This window comes from Thamnophis sirtalis, unplaced genomic scaffold (genome assembly GCF_051295495.1).
Source record: "Thamnophis sirtalis isolate CommonGarterSnake01/CBP01778 unplaced genomic scaffold, rThaSir2_p1.2 scaffold_1, whole genome shotgun sequence".
Taxonomy (NCBI): Eukaryota; Metazoa; Chordata; class Lepidosauria; order Squamata; family Natricidae; genus Thamnophis; species Thamnophis sirtalis.
Genome location: NW_028261381.1, coordinates 182,672,461 through 182,689,596, shown reverse-complemented (window position 1 = coordinate 182,689,596; position 17,136 = coordinate 182,672,461). Strand labels below are relative to the sequence as shown.

General features: G+C 39.7%; 1 protein-coding gene across 1 annotated transcript; it reads right to left on the bottom strand.

Moving 5' to 3' along the window:
* Positions 1–6,284: 6,284 nt before the first annotated feature.
* LOC148049970 (vomeronasal type-2 receptor 26-like) lies at positions 6,285–16,558 on the bottom strand. Its single transcript, XM_087705932.1, has 4 exons — positions 16,425–16,558; positions 15,782–16,073; positions 14,978–15,155; positions 6,285–7,189 (listed from the first exon to the last, which is right to left on the bottom strand). Exons 1-4 carry the CDS (start codon positions 16,556–16,558, stop codon positions 6,285–6,287), a joined length of 1,509 nt encoding a protein of 502 aa, XP_087562058.1.
* Positions 16,559–17,136: the final 578 nt, after the last annotated feature.

The window sequence follows — 17,136 nt, the reverse complement described above, 5'->3', positions numbered from 1 at the left end:
CCATGCTTGTTTCAAAAATGTAAGAAGGTAGATTTTGTAATTTCTCCTTTCCTGTACATTTTTTCTCCCCCTTTGGAATGATCCTGCCTGGATTGTCCATCATGCAGCCAAACAACCTTTCCCAACATAGCTGGAGAAAGATGTCCCCTTGTGGCTTCCGGGGGTCTAAAGACAGGAGGAAATGACTGAATTCTGAGACGTCCCCAGTGTGGTGCCTAAAATGCAGAGCCCCATGGAAGGGCTTTACTACTTTCAAGACATCTTGATTGCTCATCACCCTAAGTTTCCAATGAGAAGTTAAGACCCAAACTTTCTGAAAACTTGTCTTTCTCAAATGTTCATGGACACACATTGCTGCCTGGACATTTGTAATACTATTGGGGTCTCCAAATAGAATAATCACTTCAGCTTTAGACCAAGTCTCCAAAATATGCATTATTCTCAACATTGAATTAGTAAGAAAATTTGATTTCAACTTATCAGTGAAGGCCAGGCAGATCTCCTTCTCCTTGAGCATTGGTGTCAGAGATGAGATGAAATGTTCTCCACTGTCATCTTCAGGGACCAGCAGCCCAACCCAGTTCCACTGGAAATACTGGAGCAGCTGGACTAAACCCACATACTGAGGAAATTCACTGGGATTAATCCAGAAGAAGGAAGGATAAACCATTCTGTCTCCCTGAGTGAACTCAAAGCCAATGCCTAGCTGGAGAAAGTGAGATTCTTGACAGAGTAAATTTTAAGGGTCACTATCATCTAGATTATTGCCCCACCTATTTGGCTGGCTCACTTTGAGTGGCAAACTTAATTTTCTGACCTTCTTAGTAAGAACAATGACATATTAGGAAGAACAAGTTATGTATTTTGCCTGGTGTTGGTGTGTCAAAAGCCAAGGGAATGTCAAATTAATACAGAGAATATACTAACTACACTACTTTTATGAAGAATGGATTAGGAAAGATTTCCTCTTGGCAAGTACCACGTTTCAAAATTACCTCATTATATATCAGTTTTGGCTTCTATAAAAAGACATCTTGACACAAACAATCTAAATCTATCTCCCCCCCCCCAACACCTTTGTTTTCCACCTTTGGCCTTTTTGTGTGCTTTGTTGTTACTCTATCCAAAGAGCCCCTCTTACCTGTGGGACCTTGTAGATGCTGAAGATGGAGGCCATCTGCCTTGAGGAACTGGGGTTGAGATCTCCAACGACAGAGAGCAGAGGGTGCTTTCTGTCACATTTGTAACCTGGTACCATTCGGCCGCGAGTGGAAAGCAGGGAGAGGCTATTTGAAGAAATCTCCATCTCAGTCTGAGCATTGCTATAGATGTGGAAGCCAAGGGTGATGTTGGGGAGGAGAAACAGATCCTTGTTGACCTCTGTGACTGCAAACACCAAGGCTATGAACTGCTGGTAATTCTTGGGTACGATTCTACAGTGAGAAAATTGTTCAGAAATTTTAAGCAAAGCTTGTGTGTGCTGGTGGAGTTTGTCATGTCATTTTTAGACATGTCCTTTGTAGCAGGAAGTCCCAAATTCCATTGGGATTGTTTCATTGTTAAGGCTTTTCCTTGATTAATGACCTGGACAGAAAGGAGAAAATCCTGTTTATTCATATCACAAATCATTTTATATCCCTCCATCATCCCTCCCTTCTTCACTTTTCTTCAGTGACTGTAATCCTTCTCAATTGCTTTTCTTCCACAGTATGGTAATTAATTTATTTCCCTCTTGAAGCAGCCTCTTCAGGTCTGGAAACCATTGTTGAGCACAAGACTACAATAAGGGGCAACAGCATATATTTCCTGAAGGTCGAGCCGAGGTGGCGCAGTGGTTAAATGCAGCACTGCAGGTTACTTCAGCTGACTGCAGTTCGGCTGTTCAAATCTCACCGGCTCAGGGTTGACTCAGCCTTCCATCCTTCCGAGGTGGGTGAAATGAGGACCCGGATTGTTGTTGGGGGCAATATGCTGACTCTGTAAACCGCTTAGAGAGGGCTAAAAGCCCTATGAAGCGGTATATAAGGCTAACTGCTATTGCTATTGCTATTGCTATTGCTAAGGTCCTTATTGATGAGCAATCCTGATTCCAAAACAGATGGATATTTTACAACTCCTCCACACTGTAAATGGATTGACCTCATCTTTGAGTTTTGCATCAGGAGTTTCTGTCCAAATTAATATTGTAAGTCAACTTCTTCCCTGGGTCAACACAGTTTCTAAGGTATTGTCCTTCCTCACTTTTTTGGTGGTTTATTTGCCTCCTGATCAAGAGTTCTGGAAACTTTGAAATTCTATTTTATGAGTTTGGTTCTTTACTGAGAAAAGCACAAAGATAATGAACTATGCTAGGGGATTTCAAACATCACTAGAACAAATATTTCTGAAAAGAGTCCTTGAGCAAATCAAATAATTATTTACATGTTTCCTTTTTTGTTGAAACTTACAAAATATCCTCCAGAAATAAAGATGGGTCTTTTTTAAAGGATTTGAAGTAGAATTTATGTGTAGTTCCCAGGGGAAAATTTGCACCAATAATAAAATCACCAGGCCTGTAAAAGTCTCTCTTAGTCCGTAAAGTGTTTGTCAACAAACACCCCGTTTGCATCCTCTTAGCAGAAATTGGAGGCAGGAGCCAGAAGAACAACAGCAGGAGGAGAGGCAGCCCAGTCATTCTTCTCACCTTTCCTGCTGGATCAAAAAATCAAAAGGGTCTTTTTGTGTGTGCAGAAGTTGAATTGCAGGGAGCCCTTGAGATCTCAGCAGAGCTTTAGCACAAGAGAGATAGTCTGTGCCACCGGGATGTTCCCAAGGCAAATTTATACCAACCGTGCTTCTTCCCATCTATGTATGGTCTGTGAACAAAGAGGAACTAAATGCTAGCTAAATCTCACCCAAACCTGATGTTGGCTCTTTGCAACACAAGGCAAGGTGACATGTTCTGCCACCAACAGGGGAACTCTGAGTATATAATTTCAAGCAAGTTTTATCTCAGAATATTTTTATGGGTAGAAATCCATAGGGGATACATTAGAAATTACTGTTCTTCTGATAATTGCATGGAAAATCAATTTTCTTATTTACTGAGCAATACACCAGATAGAGAAAAATGAGTTTGTGTCTCCTATTGTTATTCCACTGATCATATGTACTTGACAGTCAAGGTGAAGTTGGGTATTTGAGTTATGTGAAACTGAACATCTACACACAAATGGACTTCCATAGTTGTTTGGATATTAAAAGTGTTCATGGGCAGGAAGTAAGTCTGGGCAATGATACCAATGCATGGATGGAATAAGTGGTTTATAGATAACAACATGGTGGATGATGAAATAAGACACCAGCTCTTTCTTTCCATAGAACTGAAAACTTGGCAGAAGCATCTCTCAAGGCATTAGGTTAATTTAAATTCTATAGGAAGGTTCTTCAACAATGATCAGAAAAGTTTCTCTTGGTTTTCTCTCTGTCTAACTGTGTTAGATGAAACTCCCATTTCTTTAGTTTTACATTTCAATGTCCGTTATCTCTTTCACCAATTCCCATGCCTTCAAAATTTCTCTTTTATCTCCCTGCATTACAGGTGTGGTCTTTGCTCTCTTAAAGACCCAAGGAACACAATCCATAATCAAGGAATGCTCACACCAGCAGCCTTGTGTCTTTCCTTCCAAATGCGGCAAAGATAATCTTACTTTCTCCTTATGAAAAGGCCAACACTGACATAGTTTGCCAGGCACTGGCAGGTGAGAAGCCATCATCCCGATTCACACAATAAACCCCAATGAAACGTACTTACATTTACAAAGAACCAGTTAGAAAGGAATTCATCCAGGAAAGCTGTCAGCACCTCTCCATTAGATAATTAGGAAAGAAAGACCACGAGACTCCATGTGTGGAAATCAAGTGTACTTTTACTAATTATAAATGATTAAAGGCATAGCGAAGCGAAATCTGAATATTTAGGCGTGAAAGCGATTGATATATAGAAAAGCCCATTCCCCTCCCCTTGGCATCACAGTCCAATCATAATTCTCTCAAGTGTCAGGTGCGAGAAAACTTCAAAAGGCATCACGAAGATGGAATGTCGGTGCCGTTAGTCCTGGCGGGAACCTCCCACGCATGCGTAGTTCGACCAGCAGCTGAACTCCAGAACCTTCCTCCAGCACAATGAGTAACCCCTCCCAAATACCATGCCCTCCCTCCCCGTTTCATGGCAGCCGAAGCAACAGCAAAGCAGAGGCTGACAAAAGCATTTCATAAATTCCTTATTGTTTATCTCTTTGCAATGTGGGTATAAAGAAATAGATCCCAACAGACAAAATATAAGTTCAAATGTTGAATGAATTCTTCAAATCATGTATTCCTGAATTTCCTCAAGTAACTTTAGCTTCATCTTTGACTTCTGTGCGTGCTTATGTTATGTCTTTGTGTGGAAGAACTAATTTACATTTATTCTTCTATGGTAAGAGATGAAATTAGCAGCCCATTTCTCCATGAGATATAAGGTCTTGCCTCTCCAATCTTCCCAAGAAAGCAGGACTCTTGAAACTGCAACGGGTTCTAAAAGGAGCTTTTATTGTAAAGTTTGTGATAACAAGAAATCAAGGCAAGAACTGAAGCTTCTCACTTAAAGCCAGCTGTTTAAAGCAATGCTAATCAAATTCCTCCCACGCTACAGCATTGCAGGGAAACAGAAACTTCATGTACAGGCCACTCCATTCCTCCACCCTTCCTCCCACCAAAATGCCAACATCCCTGTAGGGACCTGACTGGGACCTGACATGAGGTGAGGTACTTGAGATGTATGGCCAATTTAAACTCTGCTAGCGTGTTGCCTAACAACTGGTTAAAGGCTGGGGAATTTGTCTGCTGTCAGCTGGTGGAGGAAGAATACCATCAACCATGATAGAGTTGGCCAGTGGTTTTCCAGTGTGGTCCCAGAAAGCTGGTTCTGTCTAGCATGCAATTCCCAATGAAACACACACTGAGATTGAGATTTTAAAAAGTTTTATTCTGTACAGGAGAAAATTCACAGGGGGATCATTCCCATTGAACCTGTGCAAAGGGGCTCCTTCAACAGTACAGTTTTTATACAGACTTCTCTGGAAGCCCACCTTAAGCCAACCTTTTTGAGATCAACCTATGACTTTATCATTGTTTATTGATAATGCTTAGCTTGCATCTGCTTTGTCTAGCAGCAATCAGCACATTTGCCTCTAATTTCCAGGAACAATTAGTACACTGTGCCATAATTACCTGTGTTTCCCCAAAAATAAGACTAGGTCGTATATTAATTTTCACTCCAAAAGACGCATTAGGGCTTATTTTCCAGTTAGGTCTTATTTTCAGGGAAATACGGTACTAAATGCATCCATTTAGTTGTCGATCATAACTGGGACTTATTTTAGGGTAGGGCTTATATTACAAGCATCCTGAAAAATCATGGCAGGGCTTATTTTCCAGTTGGGTCATATTTTTTGGAAAACACAGTAATATAATGACCCCAAAGTTCCTCTTTTGAGAGAGTGGACAGACCTGAGTGAAAACACTGTTGTATATCAGTAGTACTACTAGTAATGTAGCAATTATATACTAGCAATAGACATATTTTAACATAGAAAGAATAGTAATAGTTTATTCAATAGTGATAGAAATATAAGAAAATATACATAGAAAGAACTCACAGACTTAATCTTTCACTCTTGCACCTTAGATTTTTTTTATCAAAATGAGACATCTCCCCAACGCTTATAGGAATTTATAAACATCCACCTGTCCAGGGTCCAGTGCTTTTACTGATCTTTTGAGACTAGGATAATCTAATCAAATAGGGTTTAAAAGAGAACTCATAACAAGCTCCACTGATTTTCTATCATAGGAAATAGTGTTTTACATTTAAACATTTTCATATAAGCTATAATTTTTCAGTGCAGACTTAATTTCTGCACTACTTGAAAATATTTGCAATCTACAAATTGCGTTGTCTGTTTTTTAAATTAGCAATCAGTCCTTTTGTGATTAAAGTGGGAAACTTCCCTGCTGTAAATTGGTGGGTTACGGGTTTTCTTTAATATTATGGATTTATTATATTATGGTTTATACAAAATATTTTTTCAGCTGCCCAGAATCACCTGAGTGTGAGTTGGGTGGCTAGACAAATTTGTTTAATTGATTAATATAAACATTTTTGGTATCAATGTATATTACTTAGATAATCATTGGGATCTTACTAGGGACAATTGCAAAAATGCCCCAAAACAAGTAAAATTTCCCAATCCCAGGACAAATCAGAGATTCTTGTGCCTCATTATAGTCTCTCTGCAATTCAGATGGGGCCTAAGTAGGATAATGTAACATTTGGGGAAAAAGATGCAAGCCAGGAGACCAGCCCCAGAGACCAAAATGGAGAAGATCTCCACGGCCACCATGGACTTTCCTTTGGTGCTCAGGTAGGTGGGGAGGAAGGTGATCCAAACACTGCAAAAGACTAGCATGCTAAATGTAATGAACTTGGCTTCATTAAAGCTATCAGGCAATTTCCTGGCCAGAAAGGCTACAGTGAAACTGACAAGGGCCAGGAAACCCAGATAGGTGAGGACAGCATAAAACATTGACGCTGAACCTTCCTGACATTCCAAAATGGTCTCTCCAGTCAAGGCGTGAAAGTCCAAGTTGGGAAAAGGAGGGGAGGTTACCAGCCAGGTGGCACAAAGAACTGCTTGAACCAGGGGACAGGATACAATAATGGAGTTGGTCAGGGGTTTTCCTAAGAATTTTCTTGCCCTGTTCCCTGGCTTGGTGGCCATGAAGGCCAGAACCACCATGACAGTTTTTGCCAACACAGAGGAAACTGCAAGGGAAAAGAGAATGGCAAAGGTAATTTGTCGGAGGAGACAAGTGAGCATCCGGGGCTGACCAATGAAGAGGAAGGAACAGAGGAAGCAGAGCAGGAGGGAGACCAGGAGGATGTAGGTGAGATTTCGGTTGTTGGCCTTGACAATTGGTGTATCGTGATGTTTAAGAAAAATTGCCAGAACTGCCAGTGTGATCATGGAGAGAGAAAGTGTGAAAGAAGCTAAAGCATATCCCAGAGGCTCTTGATAGGCAAGGAAGTGGATCTTCTTGGCAATGCAGTGGTCCTTGTCCACGTTGGGATATTGGTCTTCTGGGCAGGGATCACAGCTTGCAGAATCTGAAATCAAGAGTACTTTACAATATTATGGAATATCAAAAAGAACAAATCATTCTTCATCATTGATTATTCTTGGAATTGGTTGGTCTGAACTGGAATTGGTTTGGGCTCAAGTTCTCTTCTTTGTAATTTGCATCAACTCAGATATGTATTTATTTGGCTGGGAAGGGCAGGCAGTCTGAATTAGATAGATCTCCCTCTTCCCCAGCATGTTTGTCTAGCTCCTGCGAGACTGATAGCACTGATAGGAAAAACACCCTAAATAATGAAAATCAAAGGTTCAACCTCGCATGCACACCTTCATGAAAAGTTTGGTATCTGGTTTTCCTGGATGTAGTTAGATGTAAGAGTAGGACTAGAAAGTCTAGTAGAGAACTCATGAATTGTTCCCTGAAACTACCCTGCATTAAATTGCTGAGTAGCAGGAAAGGTGGCCAGATGATGGGAAAAGACCAATATTGATCCCTGAACAGAGGTTCTGTTGAAAAGCATGAATGTATTGAAGAATGTTAATCTACTAAAATGACTAAAAATGATATTTCTTTCTACTGAATGATCCTGGAAGATCTACACAGAAAGTTTGCTCTACCTGTCTGATTAGAAATGGTCCCTTCTGGGCAAGGGGCACATTGGTAGCAGCAAACCAGCTCGCCCTCTGGAACACTTCTTCTCTCTCCTGCTTGGCACCTCTTCATGCCACACCTGGCAAAGGGCACCTTCTAAAATAGAAAAAAAGAAATACTGTAGATGTCTTCATTAATGCTTCACTTATCCATTCCTTTATATTTCTCTTTCCATTATTAGAATATCTTCAAAGGTGATGGTTAATCCAAGTATAGCACAAACCAGGAAAAGCTCCCAGGGGATTAAGGCTAGTGCCACTCTTAGCCACCAATGGATTCCAGAGAATGGAACTAGGACTTGGCATACAAAAGAAGGATCGTATTCATATGTACAGATACAATCTAGATATAATGAAGATAGAAAAACTAAAGGTCTTTATAACAAAATGACTGAGTTAGACAAAATTCTAACAGGTACTGATGAAAAAGTAATTAAAAAACTATATGGATATTTATTGGAGTTTAAATTGCATGAAGAACAAGTTAAAGAAACCATGATAGCTTGGGGAAAAAACTTTAGGTATGGGATTGGTTTAGAGAATTGGCAGAAATTGTGGTCTCAAAATTACAAAATGACAATGTCTACTGCATATAGAGAAAACTTGTATAAGATGTTTTACAGGTGGCACCTACCCCCGACCAGAATCGCAAGAATGTTCAAGAATAAATCAGAAAAGTGTTGGAAATGTCACCAGATACCTGGCTCATACTACCACATGTGGTGGACTTGCACTGAAGCTAAAAGATACTGGACTAAAATCCACATGTAGTTGGAGAAAATGACACACAAACAAATAGACTTTAAACCAGAGGTCTTTTTATTGGGGATCATACCAGAAACCTACAACAAAGACTTAAAATATCTGATTGTAAATGTGTTAACAGCAGCCAGAATTGTATTTGCAAAAAACTGGAAAAATGAAACAATACCAAAAGAGGAAGAAGTTATCCGAAAAATAATGGACTGTGCCGAAATGAGTAAATTGACATTTGAAATTAGAGAGCAAGAGGATGAACAATTTTATAAGATATGGGACTTGTTTTATCGGTGGCTAAGGGGAAAAAAAACTTTGGAAACGAAAAATGATACACTTATGCCTTAATTGAAAAAAGTAAATGATGATATAATTATGCTGTGAAATAATTCAACAATGATATAAGGAAGTACTAATATAAGGTCTGGTGATATAATGCATAAGGTTAAGAACTTACTATAATGATATTTCGCTGCTGATAAAGCAATTCTAATGGGGGAACAAATGAAAACTGGTATATATAGGCAGCGACGCCTTGTTGAAAAATGAAGGAATAAGATCTCTGTTTGAAGGTATGAAATGCAAGGTTAACAATGAATAGAAGTATATTCTCTGGGGGAAAACAATGCTAATGTTAACTGAATATATATTGTAGAATGAAAATGAGGCCTTTAGTTATATTAGATGAAATATCTGACATATTGTATGTGATGATGGGGTTCCCCCCTTTTTTTTTTCTTCTCCTTTTCCCATTGTTGTCTATGTAATAAAAAATAAAAAATAAACATGCAAAAAAAAAAAAGAAGGATCGTGAATTGAGCTATAGCTTTTCTGAAGGAAATAGTGATGGAGATCCAATTGAATGGGATTGATTCATGAAAATCAGTCTTGGCTGCTCCATCTGCATTCTGGGTTTCAACCAGAATTTCTTCCTGATCTCAACCCTTTTTGATCTGTCACAAATCATACTTCAAATATGTTACATGTAAAACAGCTTTTCTATCAAATGGTTGCTAAAATTTTGATTCCGTAACCCGTTCTCCGGTAAGGGAGATATTTTGAATCCCCAGAAGAGAATGAGTCTTTTACTGGATTTATTTTACCTTCCAGCTTACCTTTTTTGCCCAGACAATTGCATCTGAGTTAATGGTGAAACCTTGTCCTGCAGGAGCCCCAGGATCTATTCGTCCAACTTTCAGAGGGAAAAAAGATTGATTGGGGAAGAGAACCCAGTTGAAAAGATCATAACGAGAAGAACCCACTCCATTTTCTGAGAAGGAGATTTCATCCCCAGCACTGTTGTTGAACTGGATGTTCCTCAAATAGGGAAGAAGCTGAATGAAAAGAAACCTTCAGAAATTGCTAATACTTTCCACACCTCTAAGAATGTTTCCCTCACAGTGCCTGCCCTGATTTGTTACTTCAGTGGTCATAGATGTCCACTCTTTATGCTTTGATGCAGAACAAAAAAATAATTTCAAGAATTTCAGACCACATTTATTTGCATTCATTTCTTTCATTCATATCCATGTTTATATTTATACCTGCTATCTTGTACATGTTTGACAAACTAACAAATACAAATACATTGAGTCCTGTTGCTAAATTGACCAAGGCTGGTTTCACACAACAAGCAGTTCAGTGCAACAAATGGCAAAGAAAACACGTGGGATGGGATCACACAGCATGCTAAGCCACAGTCACATAAATCAGGGTTACAATGAATTCAGTCAAGTGTCTTTCTCTAACTGGATTTAGGCTACAACACGAAGGAAATGGAGGTGGTTCTGCAAATATGTCTACTAGGACTTCAGTTGACCTGCTGAAGCATCTGGCAAAATTGTCACCTTGCTCTGGATCCCTCTATGCAATGGCCACTCCATGAAAGTCACACAACCTTTGAATACTTCTGAAAACCTTTGGAAAGGTCATACATCCATGAATCTTAACTACAATTAGTTTGTTTTATTTCTCCTTCCCCCTTCTACCCCTATTGAATCAAACACTATACTTAATCTGCGTTTTTGTTGTTTTTAAAAATAGTTCTGCTTTAATCTTCTTTGAGATGCAGTGATAAAAGGCCATACTCATATTTAATCAGTAATTCAAGAGATACTTTCCCCTGAAAATACTTAGGGAAGAGAAGAAATAAGAAACTATAGTCCACAGACCAAACAATCAAGCTAGGCAGGTAATGCTGTCTCCCTGGAGTAAAAAATAAAGATACCACTGAGAACCTTGCTAAAATAATCAACCCCGTGGATTACTACACAATTCTTCTCCTTCTTCTACATGCAGGGAACCAATAATACAACAATGAATCTAAAAACAATAACAGCTAGGGAAGCAAGTTAAGGAATCAGGAACACAAGCAGTGTTTTCATCTATACTTTCAACAAAAGACCAACTCCAATGAGGGAGCTAAGAATTTTAGGAGTGGTTTAAAACTTAAAACTGGTGTCATCAAGAAAATGGTTTCAGATACCATGGTCTGCATTACCTACATGAAAGGCTCCTGTCAAGGGATGGACTGCACCTTACAAGATGGGGAAAGAATATAAATAGAAAATGACTGGTTCATTTTATCACAAGTGCTTTAGGCTAAAATTGAGTGGGGAGTAGAGTGATTTTCGTGACCTTTATAACTTAATTCCAAGCAAAAGCCACTAGATATCCAATCATATAAGGATGTAGGGAGTAAAGAGAAGAAAGAAAGAGAGAGAGAGAGAGAGAAAGAAAGAAAGAAAGAAAGAAAGAAAGAAAGAAAGAAAGAAAAGAAAAGAAAAGAAAAGAAAAGAAAAGAAAAGAAAAGAAAAGAAAAGAAAAGAAAGAAAAACAGGGTGAACTTGAAATACTAGTACATGAAGTGTACTTGGTGGGATGAAACTCATGACTGGAATGTAGTGAGGGAAGGATGCAAACTATTCAAAAGAAACAGACCTAATAAAAGGAGAGGTGGAATTGCATTATACATATCTTAGAGATCACTTTCTCTGTTTCATCACAACCAAGGAAGAAATCCTTCTAAAATGCTTATGGGTCAACATAAAAGGAAAAAAGAAGGACATTGTCATAGGCATATACTACAGGCCACCGAACAGAACATAATCAAATCAATGTGTTAGACTTAAAAAGAGCTGATTTTAACAAACTCAGAGAGAGCTTGGGAAATATCCCATGGATGAAAACCTTAAAGGGCAAATCAACTGAAAAAGCCTGGGAAACTCTGAAAATTTCAGTTATAAATGCCCAATCTAGTTCAATACCACTAAAAAAGAAAACCAAGAAACCAAGAAAAATCTAGCATGGGTGCACAAATAACTCTCAGACTAACTGAAGTAAAAAAAGGACAAGTACAAAAAATGGAAAGAGAGAGACATAATGAAGGCAGAATACCCCAAATACCTTGAACCAGCGGTTCACCGACAAATGCACGCTCGACAAAAGCGTGCTGACGAAACCACGGCGAGAAAACCGTGAGGTCGAAATCGCGCCGACGAATGAGCGCAGAAATGCGCTGACAACAGTGCACCGACAAAAGCATGCCTTCAACAAACAAGTAATAACAACCTAATAACCCTAATCCTAATCCTAACCCTAACCCTCAACCTAACACTAAACCTAACCCTGAACCTAACCCTTACCTTAACTTAAATCACACTATTTGTGGCCACGGTTTTGTCGGCGCATTGTTGTGGGCGCGTTTATGACATCACGGTTTTCTCACCACGGTTTCATTGGCACGCTTTTGTCATTGACTGCATTTGTCGGGTCACGGAACCAGCAAAGATGAAATTAGGAAAACTAAGGCTTTGCACAAAGTAAGACTTGCAACAAATGTCAAAAAAAGTATTTAGAAAGTTTATTTCATCACATAAAAATAAGAAAAAAAAATAAAGAAACAATTGGTCCACTAAATGGAGAACATGGCAAAGAGGTAACGAGCACAGGGAGAAAGAGAAACTGCTTAATTCATTTATTGCATCCTCTTTACCAAATAATATATAATAATGTAACCTGACAGATGCTGTACACTACTCACCTTACCAAAAACAGAACCATAAAGACAGATTAGAAATGCAAATTAAACTATGCAAAATAAGGTAACAGAACACCTGTCAGCTCTAAACTAAATCCCAGAGGTCTGAAGGAACTGGCAGACATGACTTCAGAACTGATGAAACTCATCTTTCAAGGTTCTTTGATCACCAGGGGGTGATCTCTCAGTCCTCACTACCTGAGGATTGGAAAAAAACTGATGAGATCCCCATTTTCAGAAAAGGAGAGGGGGGGAATAGAACCTGGAAATTACAGATCAATTGTTGCAGCAGATTGAGGTTTGTAATCTACTTACGAAAGACCAGGACTTGAGACCACAAAGGTGAGAGAAACAGATTTATTGGATGCATCGAGTTCAGCGTGTTCACACACCAAAATCTGAACTGAACTGAGCTCTGCCCAGGATCCTACTTTTATGCCGTGTTCCACACTGTGCATTCTCAAGGCGTTTCCATACACGACACAAGCACGACATTTCGAAAAGCAGTTCATTTGGAATGTTTTAAGCTGTCAGCAGTTTTTCCTCTGTTCTATCTGACACCCACGCCTGGCTTCCTGTGCCCCTCCTTTACAGGGTCTTGCCACACTGTTCAGCCCTATTTTTAATACTTATGAGGAAGTTGGAGAGAAAGTTCACTCCAGCTAAAAGTCAACTTTGGAACTCCAGAGCACTAGAATGAAAAGCCAAGCTAATATGAATTTATAAGGTCCATTCTATTAAGACCACCTAACCTGGCCAGCCACTGGTGGGTTTACCTGTGCACCCCCTCCTGCATCACAATCAGCCTGACATCAATACCTGAGAAGATCTTGGAAAAGATAAGCAACAAACCTGTAAACACCTAGAACAGACAAGGTTATAACCAGAAGCCAACATGGGTTCATAACAAAGAGATCATGCCAAACAAATTCTATTGCATTCTTTGACAAAGTGTTCAAATTAGTAGGTCAGCTAAATGCTGTGGTTGTAGTATACTTTGATTTCAATAAAGCATTTGATAAATCAGAGCAAATCCTATTTCTTGGCAAGCTAGTAATATGTGAGATAGACAGCACAACCACCAGGTGGGCTTTTACTGGCTGACAAATTGTGTTCAACAAGTACTCCTCAACAGAACTACCTCTACATGGAGGCAACAACATTGTGTGGCAGCAGCCAAAAAAAGTCAATGCAATCCTAGCCTGTATTAAAAGACGGATAGAATCAAAATCACATCAAGTTCTAATACTGCTTTACAAAACCTTAATAAGGCCACACTTGGAATACTGCATCCACTTCTGGTCACCACAACATTAAAAAGATGTGGAGACTCTGGGAAGAGTGCAGAGAAGAGCAACAAAAATGATTAGGGGACTGGAGGCTAAGACATACCAAGAATGGTTACAGGAATTTGGTATGTCTAGTCTAATGAAAAGAAGAACTATGGGTGACAAGATAGCAGTGTTCCCATACTTGAAAGGTTCCTATAAAGATGAAGGGATCCAATTATTTTCCAAAGGTCCAAAAGGCAAGACAAGAAAGAAGGGTTGGAAATTAACCAAGGAGGGAAGGAACCTGGAAGTAAGGAGACATTTCCTAACAGTGGGAGCAATCAACCAATGGAATGAGTGTTCCATCACTGGAGACTTTCAAAAAGAGACTGGACAACCATTTGTCTGAAATGATATGGGGCCTCCTGGTTGAGCAAGAAGTTGGGTTAGAAGACCGCCGAGGTCCCTTCCAACTGTATTATTCTATGTTCTACACATGGTGAACTTCCTCTCTATGTTGGCTCTAAGGAACTCTGGACTGGATTAAAAAACAGAGATTACCTGCCATGAGTGGACATCTAAGAGCTTCTTTCCAAGTCTCATCATAGCTGGTCGTGCTCCTGATCCAGCCATTGCATGGAATGCATGTGCCACAGCATAAATGGAATTGTAGATATTGTAACTTTCACCTGTCATGCTTGTTTCAAACAGGTAAGTTGGCAGACTCTGTAAATTTTCCTTTCCTGTACATGGTTTTTCATCCTTTGGAAGGATCTCTCCTGGTTTGAGAATCCTGCAGGCAAAGGTCATTCCCCACCATAGAGGGAGAAAGAAATTCTCTCGTGGGTTCAAAGGGTCTAAAGACAAGATAAAATGACTGAATTCTGATACGTCTCTGGTGTGGTCCCTAAAATGCAAAGCCCCATGGTAGTGCTTTATAATAAGTAATATAGATTCAGAGTTCATCACATTAAGTTTCCAATTGGATGTAAAGATCCAAACTTTCAGTAACGATTCATATCTCTGTTTTTCATAAGCAAACAGAACTATATTTGCATATGTATAACTACTGTAGTCTCCCAAAAATATAATCACTTCACCTTTAGACAAAGTGTTGAAAATATGATATAAATTTGTATCTTCATCAGTGTAAAAATCAAATTTCATTATTTCAGTGAAGGCCAGGCAGATCTCCTTCTCCTTGAGCATTGGTATCAGAGATGAGACAAAACGTTCCCCATCGTCATCTTGGTTGGCCACCAGCCCAACCCAGTTCCACTGGAAATGCAGGAGCAGCTGGACTAGACCCTCATACTGAGCAGATTCACTGGGATTAATCCGGAAGAAGGAAGGATAAACTCTTCTGTCTCCTTGAGTGAACTCAAAGCCAACACCAAGCTAGAGAAAGTGAGAATCTTCTTTCAAAAATAAAGTTAAGTTTTATGGTGACTTTAGGGTTCCCCATTGTGTAGTTAAAGCCCCACCAGTCAGGCTGTCTCACAAGCTTCATCTTCCTCCCTTCTTAGGAAGAGTCAAAAGTTACCTGTTTTGCCTGATTGTCATAGATCAGAAGCCAATGGAACCAAACATCTACCTGATATAGAGAATAAACTGGACTCAGAGGTGCAGAAGGATGACAAACTTTTATGAAAGTCAGGAAGTAATAAAGGCTCTTGGCAAATACAGATTTTAAAAATTATGTCAGTATCTTTTTTGCAATTATATAAAATGTATCTTGATATACAACATAGAAAAATCAATTCAACTTTAGGATGGATTACCTAAGTCATACACATACCCCTGGTGTATGCCCCTCCCCCCAACATCATTGCTTACATCCTTGTCTTCAGTGTGTGCTTCTGCTGTTTGTGCACTCCACACTGTATCTAGTGGAGACCCCTTACCTGTGGGACTTTGGAGATGCTGAAGATGGAGGCCATCTGCCTTGAGAATTTAGAGTTGTGACCTCCAATGACAGAGAGCAGAGGGCCTTTCCTGTCACATTTGTAACCTGGAACCATTCGGAGCCGTGTGGAGAGCAGGGAGAGGCTGTATAAGAAAATCTTCTTCTCCATCTTCTGATTGTCATAGAGGTGGAAGCCAAGGGTGACGTTGGGGAGGAGAAGTGGATCCTTGTTCACCTCCATGACAGTAAACATCAACGCCAGGAACTGATGGTAGTTTTTGGGGAGGGGTCTACAGTGAGAAAAAGAGGGGAGAACATTATAAGAAAGATCTTGTGTGCTTGTGGAGTTGGCCTTCCCCTTTTTTTGTGTTAAGTCACAAGTTCCATTGGGTTGTTTTGGCTTTTTAAAGGATGTTCCTTGGTTTTATTTGGGTGGATTTCTGAGAAAGAAGAAAAGCCAGGCTGTTCATTTCCCACATCATTTTGTACCCCTCTATTCTCCTTTCTTTCTTCTCTTTCTTCCAGTGACTGAAATCCTCCACAATTGCTCCCCTTCCACCCTAATCAGTTTGTTTTTTCCTTGGAGCAGCTTCTTCGGTTCTGAGCAAAAGACTCCAGTGAGGGTCCCAGCTCAGATTTACTCAGGGCCATTATTCATCAGCTCTGCTGATTCCAAACTCAGGGATTTTTTGGGGAAGTATCCACACTGGAAAAAGATTGAAAAATTCTGTGAGTGTTTTTTTTCTCCTGTGACTTTATGTCCAATCAATATCATGTCAACTTCTTCACTAGACCAACACAGTTTGCATGGTGCTTCCCCTCCCTACTTTTATATGGTTGATAATCATCCTGATGAAAACATCTGGAAAGACATTCATTCCCCTGCACATAATTTGTCTGTAAACTGTTGTTGTTCTCGGTCTTCAGGAACCGTTCTGGAAAGACAGGGAATTTGAGCCTATTTCTTGAATTTTCCTTTTTATTGAGAAAAGGACCAAGATCTGAAGATCCCTAGAATGAGTATTTCTTTTTTTAAAAGCCCTGAATTGAAAGGAAATAAAACAATCACCTACATTTTTCTTCTCCAAGTGAAACTTACGTGATGACATTCATAAGCTGCAATGGGACCCTTTGAAAATCTGGTGGTTTGGACTCCACAAAAGTTGACAGGGGAAAATTCCCTCCAATGATCAGATCACCAGGCCTGTAAAATTCCCATTGATATTGATCCTTTACATGTTTTGGCAATGCACATACGGTTTGAATCTTCTTAGCAGTAACTGGAGGCAGGAGCCAGAAGAGCAGCAGCAGCAGGAGAGGCAGCCCAGCCATTCCTCTCACCTTCCCTCCTAG

Excerpts from the sequence above, each read along its gene's own strand:
- LOC148049970 (XM_087705932.1), bottom strand. The coding sequence starts at position 16,558 with ATGATATTGATTGGACATAAAGTCACAGGAGAAAAAAAACACTCACAG. Across the intron at positions 15,156-15,781 it reads GCATCTCCAAAGTCCCACAG|TGGAACTGGGTTGGGCTGGT; the intron begins GTAAGGGGTCTC and ends CTGCATTTCCAG. Across the intron at positions 7,190-14,977 it reads TTTCAACACTTTGTCTAAAG|ATTCTGCAAGCTGTGATCCC; the intron begins GTGAAGTGATTA and ends TCTTGATTTCAG.